Source organism: Pongo pygmaeus, chromosome 11 (genome assembly GCF_028885625.2).
Source record: "Pongo pygmaeus isolate AG05252 chromosome 11, NHGRI_mPonPyg2-v2.0_pri, whole genome shotgun sequence".
Lineage (NCBI taxonomy): Eukaryota > Metazoa > Chordata > Mammalia > Primates > Hominidae > Pongo > Pongo pygmaeus.
Genome location: NC_072384.2, coordinates 130,864,913 through 130,880,958, shown reverse-complemented (window position 1 = coordinate 130,880,958; position 16,046 = coordinate 130,864,913). Strand labels below are relative to the sequence as shown.

The 16,046-nt window shown below is 39.0% G+C and overlaps 1 protein-coding gene across 16 annotated transcripts in view; it reads right to left on the bottom strand.

Moving 5' to 3' along the window:
* The window catches only part of SP140 (SP140 nuclear body protein), an 88,484-nt gene that overhangs the window by 33,466 nt on the left and 38,972 nt on the right, over positions 1–16,046 (bottom strand). For all 16 annotated transcript variants that reach the window (XM_054477706.2, XM_054477711.2, XM_054477710.2 and 13 more), the window contains 3 exons: positions 9,101–9,187; positions 8,765–8,881; positions 8,079–8,132 (listed from right to left, as the gene is read on the bottom strand). In XM_054477706.2, the coding sequence (XP_054333681.1) occupies positions 8,079–8,132; positions 8,765–8,881; positions 9,101–9,187 (258 nt within the window). The remainder of the gene's footprint in view (positions 1–8,078; positions 8,133–8,764; positions 8,882–9,100; positions 9,188–16,046) is intronic.

The window sequence follows — 16,046 nt, the reverse complement described above, 5'->3', positions numbered from 1 at the left end:
AAACTGAATATCCACAAGCAAAAGAATGAAATTAGATGCTTGGCTTACACCATATACAAAAATTAACTCAAAATAGATTAAAGGCTTAAATGTCAAATATGAAACCATAAAATTCCTAGAAGAAAACAGAGGAAAAGCTCCTTGATCTTAGTCTGGGCAATTATTCTTTAGATAAGACACCAGAAGCACAGGCAACAAAAGCAAAAATAAACAAGTGGAACTACATCACTCTAAAAAGATTTTGTACAGCAAATGAAATTATTTTAAAAATGAAAAGGCAACCTATGGAATAGGAGAAAACATTTGCAAACCATGTATTTGATAAGGGTTACTACCTAAATATATATAAGGAACTCACATGACTCAATAGCAAAAAAACAAAACAAAACAAAAGCATGTCATCACCTGATTTAAAAATGGGCAAAGGATCTTAATAAATGTTTTCCCAAAGAAGACATATAATGGCCAATGGGTTATAAAAAAAAGCAATCAACATTACTAATCATGAGAGAATTGTAACTCAAAACCATAATGAAACATCACCTCACACCTATTAGAATAGCTATTAGCAAAAAGGCAAGAGATAACAAGTGTTGGTGAGGTTGTGGGGAAAAGGAACCCTTGTATGCTCTAAGTGGGAATGTAAATTGGTACAGCCATTATGGAAAACAGTATGGAGGTTCCTCAAAAAGTTAAAAACAGAAATACATACAATCCAGAAATCTCACTTTGGGGTATGAATTTAAAGGAAATGAGACCAATATCTTAAAGAGATATCTGCATCCACATGTTCATTGCAGCATAATTCACAGTAGTTAAGACATAGAAACAACCTAAGTCTCCATCAACAGATGAATGGATAAAGAAATGTGATAAGACACAGTTCTGTGTATACTGGAAAACATACATAAAATAGTATTTTGAATCATGAAGAAAAAAACTACCGATGTTATATCTCTTAATTACCATCTCACATCATACACCAATAAATGAATTCCATGTGTGTTATAGATTTAAACATTAAAAAGTATTTCAAATATTCTAGAAGTAAGTAAACATGTTTCTAAATTATGAGGTGGACAACATATTTGTAAATTTTACATAAAACCTGGAAACCATAAATGAAAAGGCTGACAGATTTGATCAGATAAAAATTTCAAGCTTCTTTGGGATAAAAGATATAGGCATATCTTAGAAATACTTGGTTTCAGACCACTGCAATAAAGTGAATATTGCAATAAGGCAAATCACAAAAATTTTTTGGTTTCCCAGTGCATATGAAAGTTATGTTTACACTATACTGTAGTACATTAAGTGTGTAATAGCATTGTGCCTAAAATAAAATGAACATATCTTAAACATACTTTATTGCTAAATGTAATGCTCATGATCACTTGAGCCTTCAGTAAGTCATAATCTCTTTGCTGGCGGAAAGTCCTGCCTGGATGTTGGTGGCTGCTGACTGACTAGGGTGGTGACTGATGAAGGCTGAGGTGTCTGTGGAAATTTCTTAAAATAAGACAGTAATGAAGTTTGCTAAATTGATTGGCTCTTCCTGAAAGATTTCTCTGTAGCATGCAATGCTACTGAGTAGCATTTTATCACAGTAGATCCTCTCAAATCTTGCTGCTGCTTTATCAACTAATATATTCTAAATCCTTTGTTGTCATTTCACCAATGTTCACAGCATCTTCACCAGGCATAAATTCCATCTCAAGAAACTGCTTTCTTTGCTCATTCATAAGAAGCAACTCCTCATCCACTCAAGGTTTATCATGAGATTGCAGCAATTCAGTCACATCTTCAGGCTCCACTTCTAATTCTGGTTCTCTTGGCTATTTCTGCCACATTTGCAATTACTTCTTCACTGATGTCTTGAACCCTTCAAAGTCATCCATGAGGATCGTAATCAACTTCTTCCAAATTCCTGTTAATGTTGATATTTTGACCTCCTCTCATATATTGTGAATGTTCTTATGGCATATAAAATGGTGAATCCTTTCCAGAAGTTTTCCAATTGACTTTGCCAAGATTCATCAGAAGAATCACTATGTATAGAGACAGCTATAGCATTACAACATGTTTTTCTTAAATATTAAGATTTGCAAGTTGAAATTACTTTTTGATCCACGGGCTGCAGAATGGATGTTGTGTTAGCAGGCATGGAAATAATACTAATCACCTTGTACATCTCCATCAGAGCTCCTGGATGACTAGGTGCACTGTCAATGAGCAGTAATATTTTGAAAGGAATCTTTTTTTCTGAGTAGTATGTCTCAACAGTGGGTTTAAAATATTCAGTAAACCATGTTGTAAACAGATGTTCTATGATCTGGGCTTTATTTTACTTATACAGCATAGGCAGAGTAGACTTAGAATAATTCTTAAGGGCCCTAGGATTTTCAGAATGGTAAATGAGTATTGGCTTCAAGGGAAAGTCACCTGCTGCATTAGCCTCTAACAAGAGACGCAGCCTGTCCTGTGGAGCTTTGAAACCAGGCATTGACTTCTCCTCTCTAGCTACGACAGTTCTAGATGGCATCTTCTTCCAATAAAAGGCTGTTTAGTCTACACTGTAAAACTGTTGTTTAGTGTAGCCATCTTCATCTATGATCTTGGCTAGATCTTCTGGACAACCTTCTGCAGCTTTTACATCAGCATTTGCAGCTTCGCCTTGCACTTTAATATTATGAGACAGCTTCTTTCCTTCAACCTCAGGAATCAACATCAGCTAGCCACAGACTTTTCTTATAAAGCTTCCCACATCTTTCAGCTTTCATAGAATTCAGGAGAGTTTAGGCCTCACTCTGGATTAAGGTTTGGCTTAAGGGAATGTTGTGGCTGGTTGGATCTTCTATCCAGACCACTCATACTTTCTCCATATCAGCAATAAGACTGTTCCACTTTCTTATTATTCATGTGTTCACTGGAGTAGCACTTCATAACTTGGCTGATTGTTTGCTGCAACAGGCCTAGTTTTCAGCCTATCTCGGCTTTTGACATGGCTTCCTAACTAAGCCTCACCATTTCTAGCTTTTTATTTAAAGTGAGACACATGTGACGCTTCCTTTAACTTGAGATTTAGAGGCCATTGTAGGATTATTAATTGACTTAATTTCCATATTTTTTTTGTCTCAGGAAAGAGGAAAGTCAAGGAGAGGGAGAGAGACAGGGGAATAGCTGGTCAGTGAAGCAACTGAAACACACACAACATTTATTAGGTTTGCCATCTTATACGAACACAGTGTGTGGTGCCATAGACAGAATAGTAACATCAAAGATCATTGTTACCACTGTTCATACTACCATAACAGGAATAATAATAATAATAAAATTTGAAATATTGCGAGAATTACCAAAATGTGACAGAGACACAAAGTGAGCACATGCTGTTGGAAAAAGGGCACCAACAGACTTTTTTTGACACAGGGTTGTCACAAACATTTAATTTGTAAAACTCACAATATCCTCAAAGTACAATAAAGTGAAGTGCAATCAAACGAGATGTGCCTATACCACAAAGAAACGTAAAAGAATAACATCAAATATGACAACACACATAGGCAACACTTAGTATATGTCATATATAAGTATTCCGTTGTCCTAAAGCATGGGGAAAAAAAGACAACACACTGGCAAAATATAAGTTCCAGGCACTCGTAGAAGAAGAAAGAAAAATGGCCAATAACAAATGAAGAATGCTCAACTGCACCAAAAATGAAAGCAATGCAAGTTAAAACAGGAATGAAATAAAACTTTTTTTTACAGTTAAGTTGGCAAGATACTAAATGTTTATAATATCTAGTGCATGTTATATTGATTTAAAAAGAAATGTAACAGTTTAAATGTATTCATTTAGATATGGTACATAATTCTAAATGTGCTAACAAAGCATAGAAAAAAATATAGAAATATGTACAGCAAAGTTTACAGGGAACATGTATTTTAAAATCAGAAAAAAAACAGCATAAAGGTGGAAGTAATTTGAAAAAATATAAATTGTTAGTTTAGAAGATCGAATATAACCATATAGGGTGATTTTTTTTTTTTTGTCTTACAAAAGGTATTGCTGCTGTAATAAATTACCATAAATTTAGTGACCAAAATATCACAAATTTGTGGTCTCATAATTTTGTGGGTTGGAAATCTGACATGCACCTCACAGGGCTAAAATCAATCAAGGTGTCTGCAGGGCTTTGCTCCTTTCTGGAGGCCACAGAGGAGCCTTTTCCAGCTTTGGAAGGCTGCCCACATTCTTTAGTTGATGGACCCCTGCATCCATCTCCACATCCAGCTCTATTCTCTCTGACCATTCTTCCATAGTCACACATCCCTCTCTCGACAGGAGGATATGTTCTCTGACTTTAGGGGCCCATGTCATCTTACCTCAAGATTCTTAAATTAATCACATCTTCAAAGTCCCTTCTGCCATGTAAAGTAACAGATTATAGGTTCTAGGAGACAGGACATGGACATCTTTGTTTCTCTTGGTACAAAACCCTCAAGAATCTTATGGATCTCCTGCGTATATCATGGGGATTTCTCATTTCCTCCATTAGACATGAAGCTTCCCTACAGACCTTTCCTAGGAATTCACACATCCATTTTTTTTTTTATACTTTAAGTTCAAGGATATATGTGCAGGTTTGTTACAAAGGTAAACGTGTGTCATGGGGGTTTATTATACAGATTATTTCATCAACCAGGTATTAAGCCTAACACTCATTAGTTACTTTTCCTGATCCTCTCCCTCCTCCAACCCTTCACCTTCTGATAGGCTTCAGTGTGTGTTGTTCTCCTCTATGTGTTCATGTGTTCTCATCATTTCGTTACCACTTATAAGTGAGAACATGTGGTGTTCGGTTTTCTGTTCCTGCATTAGTTTGCTAAGGATAATGGTCTCCAACTCCATCCATGTCCCTGCAAAGCACATGATCTTATTCTTTTTTTATGGCTGCACAGTATTCCATGGTGTACATGAACCACATTTTCTTTATCCAGTCTATCATTGCTGGACATTTAGGTTGATTCCATGTCTTTGCTATTGTGAACAGTGCTGAGATAAGCATACATGTGCATAGTCTTTATAATAGAATGATTTATATTCCTTTGGGTATATACTCAGTAATAGGATTGCTGGGTCAAATGGTATTTCTGTCTTTAGGTCTTTGAGGAATTGCCACACTGTCTTCCACAATAGCTGAACTAGTTTACACTCCCAGCAACAGTGTGTATAAGCATTCCTTTTTCTCCACAACCTCGTCAGTATCTGCTGTTTTTAGACTTTTTAATAATAGTCATTCTGACTGGTGTGAGATGGTATCTCATTTTGGTTTTGATTTGCATTTCTCTAATGATCAGTGATGTTGAGCTTTTTTTCATATGATTGCCGGCTGCATGTATGTCTTCTCTTGAACAGTTATCTGTTGATATCCTTTGCCCACTTTTTAACGGGGCTGTTTGTTTTTCTTGTGAATTTGTTTAAGTACTTTACGATGCTGGATGTTAGATCTTTGTCAGATGCATAGTTTGCAAAAATTTTCTCCCATTCTGTAAGTTGTCTGTTTACTCTGATGATAGCTTCTTTTGCTGTGCAGAAACTCTTTAGTTTAATTAGATCCCATTTTTCAATTTTTGCCTTTATTGCAATTGCTTTTGGCATCTTTGTCATGAACTCTTTGCCCATGCCTATGTCCTGAATGGTATTGCCCAGGTCATCTTCCAGGGTTTTTATAGTTTTGGGGTTTACATTTAATTCTTTAATCTGTCTTGAGATAATTTTTGTATATGGTGTAAGGAAGAGGTCCAGTTTCAATTTTCTGTATATGGCTAGCTGATTACCCCAGTACAATTTACTGAATAAGGAATCCTTTTCCCATTGCTTGTTTTTGTCAGGTTTGTCAAAGATCAGTTAGTTGTAGGTGTTTGGTCTTATTTCTGGGTTCTCTCTTCTGTTCCACTGGGCTATGTGTCTGTTCTTGTACCAGTACCATCTTGATTTGGTTACTGTATTAGTCCGATTTCACACTGTTGATAAAGACACACCCAAGACTGGGTAATTTATACAGGAAAAAGAGTTTAATGGACTTACAGTTCCATGTGGCTGGGGAAGCCTCACAATCATGGTGGAAGACAAGGAGGAGCAAGTCACGTCTTACTTGGATGATGGCAGGCAAAGAGAGAGAGCTTGTGCAGGGAAACTCCCCTTATAAAACTATTAGATCTCATGAAGACATATTCACTATTATGAGAATAGCACAGGAAAAACCGGCCCCCATGATTCAACTACCTGCCACTGGGTCCCTCCCACAATACTTGGGAATTGTGGGAGATACAATTCAAGATGAGATTTGGGTGCGGACACAGCCAAACCATATCAGTTAACGTAGCCCTGTAGTATGGCTTGAAATTGGGTAGCATGATGTCTCCAGCTTTGTTCTTTTTGCTTAGGATTGCCTTTGCTGCTCAGGCTTTTTTTTTTTGGTTCCATGTGAATTCTAAAATCGTATTTTCTAGTTATGTGAGGAATGTCAATGGTAGCTTAATGGCAATAGCATCGAATTTATAAATTGCTTTGGGCAGTATGACCATTTTAAAATGATACTGATTCTTCCTATCCATGAACATGGAATGTTTTTCCATTTGTTTGTGTCATCTGTCATTTCTTTGAACAGTGGTTTTTAGTTCTCCTTGTAGAGATCTTTCACCTCCCTAATTAGCTGTATTCCTAGGTATTTTATTCTTTTTGTAGCGACACACATCTATTCTTGACTTCTGCTGAGATGGTTGAGGGACTTATGAGTCACATGCTTCATCTCTTCAAATAACTTTTTTTGTGAATGAATAATCTGACCTTTCACTACTTCCCAGGGAACTGGCAAAAAGTCTTGGTTGTTTCCACCAAGCCCACGTCCCTGACAGTGAATCTCCTAATTTTACCATGTTTTTTGACCTGGATAGGCTGAGAATTTTCTAAATCATCAAGACTTGATTCTTTTTCGTTTAGCAGCTCTTCCTTCAATATACCTGTTCCCTCTTGCATTTTACTATAATTAGCAAAAGACACCACAACACACCATGATCACTGTGTTTGTAAATCTCCTTAGCTATAGATCCAGAAAGTTCTGCTTTTCACATGAGTACAGGAAAGACCACTATATAATAAGGAGGCCCTTTCCACATCTTTCTTATGTCCTTCTGAGCCCTCACCAGTAACACAGTTAACCTCCATATTTTTACTAACAGTCTGCTCATGATGATCCAGGTTTTCTCTAACGCAATATAGGCTTTCTCTCCCATGTTCTTCACTTCCTTCTCAGTCCTCACTAGCACAGTCTTTAGCATCCATGTTTATACTAAGAACTACTCAAGGCAATATAGGCTTTTCCTATCATAATCTAAAATTCTTCCAGCCTCTGTCCATTGCCCAATCCCAAAGGCATGCCAACACTTTCAGGAATATGTTAATAGCCACACCCTACTTCTAAGTACCAAAATCTGTATTACTCTTAATTGCTGCCATAACAAATTACCACCAATTTAATGGTTTAAAACAACACAAATGTATTTTCTTCCAGTTATGTCAGTGAGAAGTGTGACATGGGTCTCACTGGCTAAAGTAATTCCTTTCTGGGGGCTGGAAAGGACAAGCTATTTCCTTGTCTTTTCAGCTCCTAGAGGTCACCCATATTCCTTGGTCCCTTCTTCCATCTTCAAAGCCTGCAACATTACATATTTCTGATGATTCTTCCATAGTCACATTTTCCTTTCTCCACAGCCAGGAAAAGTTTTCCACTCTTTAAGGCCTACAAGATTAGACTGCACCCACCCCATAACCCAGGATCATCTCCCCATTTCAAGGTCTCTAGCTTAATTGTATATGTAAAGTCCCTTTTGTCATGTAAGATAGAAGATTACAGGTCCAGGGATTAGGAGGTAGACATCTTAGGGAGGTCATCCTTCTGTCTACCACAGTATTACAAATAATAACAGAAATAGTAACAATGACAAAATTAAAACTCTGGCATTAAAAACGTATTTGTAATACCAAAAGCAAGTAAATTCTTATTTATTCTTACTTCTTTGCCTCTTGGGTTTTCCCAAAGTGGAGTTGTTTCCAATATCCACAGTATCTGGAAAATAACAAGTGGTGGTGAGGAAACAGAAATTAATAAATAAAAGTTATAGATTTTAGGACAATGTATACTACAGAAGGCTTGAGTTTATAAAGATGTTTGGATAATCATTCCTCTCTTTCTTCTAGGGGAACCAAAAACCCACTGAACTGAGAACTAGGAGTCTAGGATGGGCCCTGGGTCTTCTATCAAAAATACGTGTTGGGCTAAGAAGAGTAGACCTGCAGTCTTTCCTCCTGACAATTAAGTACCAGGATTAGTTGTCTTTTGAGTGTGGCCTTTCTAAGTTGTAGCAAAGTGACACTATTATCTACCAGCAGAAGTTCACTTGGGTATCCTGGGCTTCATGGAAGATTGGGTATAACTTAATATACTAATGCAATACACAAGATAAGTGCCATTGCAAAGAGTATACTTCTATGACATCATCTATGTCTAATCAACAGAGTCCATCCTCTTAAATAGTACTTTATAATGATCTCTTGCCTCCCTGGAGTTCCCCAAAGGCTCAGGTCAAGCAAATGCGGAGAACAGAATTCTGGACAGACTGGAGCACCTACCTCCACCCTACTGGGGGTCTGTGGGGCCCACTGAGCCACCCCCATCCCACAGCCCTCAGACAGCCTTACCCATTGTGCCACACGCTTGATCACTTCCCATCCTTGCTTCTGGGCTTCCTGGCACCTCTTCTGAGAAACACATGACACAGGAACACTTCTCATTTTCATATGCTGATTGCTCTGCTCCTGGGCCAAAATTGTGATTCATGAAGACTTTCAGTTTGACCCAGTGACTCTATTTTCTGCAACCTTGTTGCTCCCCCTTCTTTACTTTTTCCTCTGAAATCTTCTCCTTTCATTGCTCCTTCTTATATTTGACTCTTCCTTTAAGTCTATTTTTTTCTCCTCCTTTTTCTCTTTATCAGAACTCTGTTTCTGTTTTCACTATTTTTAAGTCATAATTACCTGGTACATCATCATGTAGCAGGCTAGAAGCAAGCTCTTCTGATTCTCCTTCTTCATTCATCGGGTGATCTTCTAGTTCACTAGACACTAATGAGAAACAAGAAAATGATTGTCCAAGGATTCTGAGACAATGACCACAGAAGAGTTTCCAGTGCTGTCATACTGCACACTGATATTCTGAGTTAAGATGAACTGTTCTCTGGAAAAAAACATACCTGCTCCAATAATCACATTTGACACATAACAGAGCCATGCTCTCCCCATGTTATGCACCTCATCCTCTTTTTCTCTACTTTTATTTTTGTACTTGTAGTCCTGAGAATAAAGCAAGAAAACTCTTATCATTCCAGAAAATACTACTGTTCTTTGACAATAGTGAAAAGCAACTATTTAAACTCATCCCAGTTGGCCATTGACTACTTATATCACTAGTCACATTTCCGAAAGGAAGCCCATTAGTGGCAGTTCTACATATCTGAAGCCCAGCCAGTCAGCAACACCCCCTCCACAAAGCCTGCATTGATGGCCAAATGCTAAATTACTCATAAACACTCCTGTTTCTGAAGGTCTGGAGTCCCTACATAATATGCTTCCTAAAACTCTATATAAAACTGCAGTTTCCTTTTCTATAGAGACTGTGTCTTACAAGCACAGGGCCTCCTCCCACCAGGTGCCTTGCTTAGCAAGGAATAAATCAGCTTTTAGTTTCAGATTATGAGTAGTAGCCTAGCCCTTCAAAAATTGGAGTTCCTGCCAAGATTATCTTGAAGATTCTTGCTGGGGAGTGTCCTGTGGGACCCTTGGATCCACAAGCATGAATCTCAGGCCACTGAGTCCAGCTCAGGTCATTTTTCTGACCTACTGCCAAGTGAATCTTTCTCAACAACTCGAACTCTGACTAGTTTCACTGAGCTCCTAGTTCTGAATTTATCTTATTTAAAGACGGGTATACAATTAGACAGAATTAGATATTTTCAGTTGGAAGTACACCACTTAGCAAACATTTTCTCAATTAATGTGCTTATTTATTCACTACTTCATCTACTGTTACCTTTCTTTTGTCTTTTTTTTTTTTTTTAGACAGAGTTTTGCTCTTGTCGCCCAGGCTGGAGTGCAATGGTGTAATCTCAGCTCACTGCAACCTCCGCCTCCCGGATTCAAGTGATTCTCCTGTCTCAGCCTCCCAAAGTAGCTGGGATTACAGGTGCCTGCCACCATGCCTGGCTAATTTTTATAATTTTAGTAGAGAGGGGGTTTCTCCATGTTGGCCAGGCTGGTCTTGAACTCCTGACCTCAGGTGATCCACTCATCTCGGCCTCCCAAAGTGCTGGGATTATAGGCATGAGCCGCCGCGCCTGGCCTCTTCTGTCTATTTTTAAAAAGTCTTATCTCTGCCAGGCATGGTGGCTCATGCCTGTAATAGGTCATATCACAGGCAGATGGCTTGAGCTCAGGAATTCTAGACTATCCTGGGCAACATAGCAAAACCCCATCAAAAAAAAAAAAAAAAGTCTTATTTCATGCGTGTTTGTTCCTGATTTTCCTGTGCTTTCTGAATGTTAGAAAATAGTGATCCAAAGCAAACAGCTTGTGGCCAAGGTCTGATAAGTCCTTAATTCAAGCCAGCCCCTAAAACTAATGGATGTGGGTCCATTAGACAGTAGCCAAACTGTGCAAAGATGTTTGGTCACATTTTATCTTGGGTCCCTCAACAAAACCTTCACGAGGGCACCTAGTGTCTTGTCAATTTGTGAAAGAAAATCATTTTGTTTAGTATGTAAGCTGGAGTCAACTACAATCATGTAATTAATCATACGTCCCCTTTTCAGTTTCTGCTTCATTCATGTGGAACACACCATTCACTTACACTGAAATATAGTGGCCACTTTGCTGTTTGTCACGGGATTGTCTTTGCCAAAGCCTTAATCTCCCCAACAAAATGTTCACTTCCTCTGTATACTTTCATCATGATTCTAACTCTTGTACTTTTCTTAATAACTGGTAAAATTTTCCCTAAAATGACTCTGGCTTACAATGGGGAAGTTTTGTCATGTCCAAAGTAAGTAACACATTTGACAAGTAGGTCTATAAAAGAAGATAAAAAAATCACTGAATGTTTCCACGTCTCAACCAGTAAACTATTACTTTCAGACCATTACCTGAGGAACACTGTTTTCAACAAAACCTCTATAAATGTAATAGATAGGGATCTATTCTGCAAATAGAACTATCAGATTAAAGGTTCAGAAGAAGGACTAATTTTAGAAGTCCTGGAAAATTCTCTGACACATGATCTATGTATAGTTGACCTGAACATTAGTATGCCTACACTACGGATGATTTGAGATCTACAAGCAATAAACAAAATAGGTATACCTCACTTCCCTGTACCTCCTAACCAGATTACTATAATCTCTTCAGTCTCACCTAAAGCCAAAGTTTTAAATATATTTATGTTCAGCTTTGTTTAATGTCTCATTTGATAAAGATAAATATTATTTGCTTGGGAATATCAGTGGCTCATCTGGACAGTTATTTTCTAGGAATTTCCTTGACGATAGGCAGAATTCTAAGATGGCCCCCAAATATTTCTTTCCCTAATCCTGAGGACTGTGAACATAATGAGATATTACTTCCATAATTACCTTATGTGATATGGCAGAGCTGCCCTTAAGAGAGACTAATAAGAGTGGATCTGATTTAACCTTATGAGCCTTTTAAGATTAGGGAGTTTTCTCTAGCCAGCAGCAGCAGAAGAAGTCAGAAATTCAAAGTGTGAGAAGGATTCCACACAAGATTGCTGGCTTCAGGATGGATGTGCAACGTATTAAGGAATATGATTGGCTTCCAGGAGCTGAGAGCGGTCCGTGACCAACAACCAGCAACAAAGCTGTGACCTCGGTTCAACAACCACGAGGAACTGGATTATGTCAACAACCTGGGTGAGCTTGATTGCAAGATTCTCAGAGCCTTCAGACAAGACTTCAGCTGGGCTGACATCTTAATTTCAGCCTAAGGAGACTCTAAGCAGAGAACTAAGTTGAGCCCACCCACACTTCTGCTGGCAGGACTGTGAGATAACAAGTGGGTATTGTAGTAAGCCACTACGTTTGTGGTTATTTGTCATGCAGCAATGAAAAACGAACACAACCATCTTCTCCCAAGTTTTAAATATGACCTAAGGGATACAAAGCTCGTAGCTGCATCTTCTCTGATCTGATGCATAGGTCATCTCTATTATACTCTATAGAGCTAGACATTTCTTAATCTATTCATTGAGCTGGGCAAAAATGGACACAAAACTTCTAAGGAAAAACTCCAAGTTTGTAAAACAAACAAAATGAAACAAAACAAAAACTAGGCTATTTTCTCAGCCATAATCTACTGGCTGAGGAAATAATATTATATAAGAAATGTTACAATGTCTCCAAAGTTTCCCAAGACCAATGACTAAAGGAAATATAAGAGGATTTCTAGGATTAACTGAGTCTTGAAGACAATGGGGGTCAATCTTTTCTGAAATACGAGGCCTCCCTACATTTGACCCAAATATCTTGGGGCCATTCTTATGGAACACAGAAATGGAACAGATCTTTATGATTTTAAAATACTCCTTCATCAGTCACCTACACTGAATCCTCTATTATCACATTATCAGGAGACAGGTCTCCTGTCTCCCTTTCTCCTTTATCATAATCCTTTTCTTTCATACGTACATAAAAAATAGGCCATGGTTCGTGACCAGCCTAGGCAACATGACCCTCTGAAGGAAGCAGACTGCACCTGCAGGACCCAGGAGACCCCCCCTAAAACTGTGAGTGCCCCAACTGCAGAAGTGGGAAAAGGAGACCCTCCTCTCCCGAACACACACCCCCACTGGAGAAGCTGAAGGTCTGTTTGTGGGAGAAGTTTCCGACTTTACCTGGAGCTGAGTCAATCTGAAGAGATGAGGGAAATACAGGTGTAAGGGAAGCAGCAGAAAGGGCCTGGGAGCTGGCTGGGTCCCGTAGCAGGCCATTCCTGCCTGGCACCACAGGGACCCAATGGGAGAGGAGCAGGGGGTAAAACTACACAGGGAGAAGAAAATCTCTAGCTGAACTTTATAACAATTTGAACAGGGTGAGAACCCTCCTGGACAGAACTCTTGTGAGGGCGCAAATCCGGTGTGCAGACTCCACAGGTGGGGAAGAAACAAGCCTTTTTCTTTTGCAGCTGGGAGGCAGATAGCCTGGGGCAGGTTTTCAAGCCTGGAAAAGGTCTGGCGGCTGTTGGGGCTGGGCATGGTGGGAGTGAGTCTGGCCCGTTGGTTTGCATGGGAGCTGGGTGAGGCCTGTGACTGCCAGCTTTCCCCCATTTCCCTGACAACCTGCATGACTCAGCAGAGGCAGCCATAATCCTCCTAGGTACACAACTCCAGTGACATGGGAATCTCACCCCCATCCCCCACAGCAGCTGCAGCAAGACATGTCCAAGGAGAGTCTTAGCTCAGACATGCCTAGCCCCTCCCCCACCTGATGACTCTTCCTTATCCACCCTGGCAGCTGAAGACAAAGGGCATATAACCTTAGGAATTCTAGAGCCCACCCATCACCGGTTCCTCCCCATAATACCACAGCTGATGCTCTCTGGAAAGCACCACCTCCTGGCAAGAGGCCAACCAGCAAAAAAATAGAGCATTAAACCACTAAAGCTAGGGAACCCCATGGAGTCCATTGTACCCCCTTCACCTCCAGCAGAACAGGCACTGGTATCCACAGCTGAGAGACCCATAGATGGTTCACATCACAGGACTCTGTGCAGACAACCCCGAGTACCAGCCTGGAGCCTAGAAGGCTCACTGGGTCACTAGACCCAGAAGAGAGACAACAATCACTGCAGTTTGGCTCACAGGAAGCCACATCCATAGAAAAAGGAGGAGAGTAGTACATCAAGGGAACATCCTGTGGGACAAAAGAATCTGAACAACAACCTTCAGCCCTAGACCTTCCCTCTGACAGAGGCTACCCAAATGAGAAGGAACCAGAAAACCAACCCTGGTAATATGACAAAACAAGGCTCTTTAACACACCCCAAAAATCACACTAGTTCACCAGCAATGGATCCGAATCAAGAAGAAATCCCTGATTTACCCAAAAAAGAATTCAGGAGGTTAGTTATTAAGCTAATCAGGGAGGGACCAGAGAAAGGCAAAGCCCAATGCAGGGAAATCCAAAATATGATACAAGAAGTGAAAGAAGAAATATTCAAGGAAATAGATAGCTTAAAGAAAATCAATAAAAAATTCAGGAAACTTTGGACACACTTTTAGAAATGTGAAATGCTCTGGAAAACCTCAGCAATAGAATTGAACAAGTAGAAGAAAGAAATTCAGAGCTCAAAGACAAGGTCTTTGAATTAACCCAATCCAACAAAGATAAAGTAAAAATAATAAGAAAATATGAACAAAGCCTCCAAGAAGTCTGGGATTATGTTAAATGACCAAATCTAAGAATAATCGGTGTTCCTGAGGAAGAAGAGAATTCTAAAACTTGGAAAACATATTTGGGGGAATAATCGAAGAAAACTTCCCTGGCCTTGCTAGAGACCTAGACATCCGAATACAAGAAGCACAAAGAACACCAGGGAAATTCATCATAAAAAGATCTTCGCCTAGGCACACTGTCATCAGGTTAACCAAATTTAAGACAAACGAAAGAATCTTTAGAGCTGTGAGACAGAAGCACCAGCTAACCTCCAAAGGAGAACCTATCAGATTAACAGCAGATTTCTCGGCAGAAACCCTACAAGCTAGAAGGGACTGGGGCCCTATCTTCAGTCTCTTCAAACAAAACAATTATCAGACAAGACTTTTGTATCCAGCAAAACTAAGCATCGTATATGAAAGAAAGATACAGCCTTTTTCAGACAAACAAATGCTGAGAGAATTCGCCATTACCAAGCCACCACTACAAGAACTGCTAAAAGGAGCTCTCAATATTGAAACAAATCCTAGAAACACATCAAAACAGAACCTCTTTAAAGCATAAATCACACAGGACCTATAAAACAAAAATAAAATACAAGTTAAAAAGTAAAAACAAAAACAAAGTACACAGGCAACAAAAAGCACAATGAATGCAATGGTACCTCACATTTTAATACTAACATTGAATGTAAATGGCCTAAATGCTCCACTTAAAAGATACAGAACCACAGAACTGATAAGAACTCACCAACTATCTGCTGCCTTCAGGAGACTCACCTAGCACATAAGGACTCGCATAAACTTAAAGTAAAGGGGTGGAAAAAGGCATTTCATGCAAAAAGACACCAAAAGCAAGCAGGGGTAGCTATTCTTATATCAGACAAAACAAACTTTAAGGCAACAGCAGTTAAAAGAGACACAGAGGGATATTATATAACGGTAAAAAGCCTTGTCCAACAGGAAAATACGACAATTCTAAACATATATGCACCTAACATTGGAGCTCCCAAATTTATAAAACAATTACTAATAGACCTAAGAAATGAGATAGACAGCAACACAGTAATAGTGGAGAACTTCAATACTCCACTGACAGCACTAGACAGGTCATCAAGAAAGAAAGTCAACAATGAAACAATGGATTTAAACTATACCTTGGAACAAATGGATTTAACAGATATATACAGAACATTTCATCCAATAACCACAGAATATACATTCTATTTAACAGTGCATGGAACTTTCTCCAAGATAGACCATATGATAGGCCATAAAACAAGCCTCAATAAATTTAAGAAAATCGGAATTCTATCAAGCACTCTCTCAGACCACAGTAGAATAAAACTGGAAATCAACCGCAAAAGGAACCTCCAAAACCATGCAAATACATGAAAATTAAATAACCTGCTCCTGAATGAGCATTGGGTCAAAAACAAAATCAAGATGGAAATTAAAAAATTATTCAAGCTGAATGACAATAAT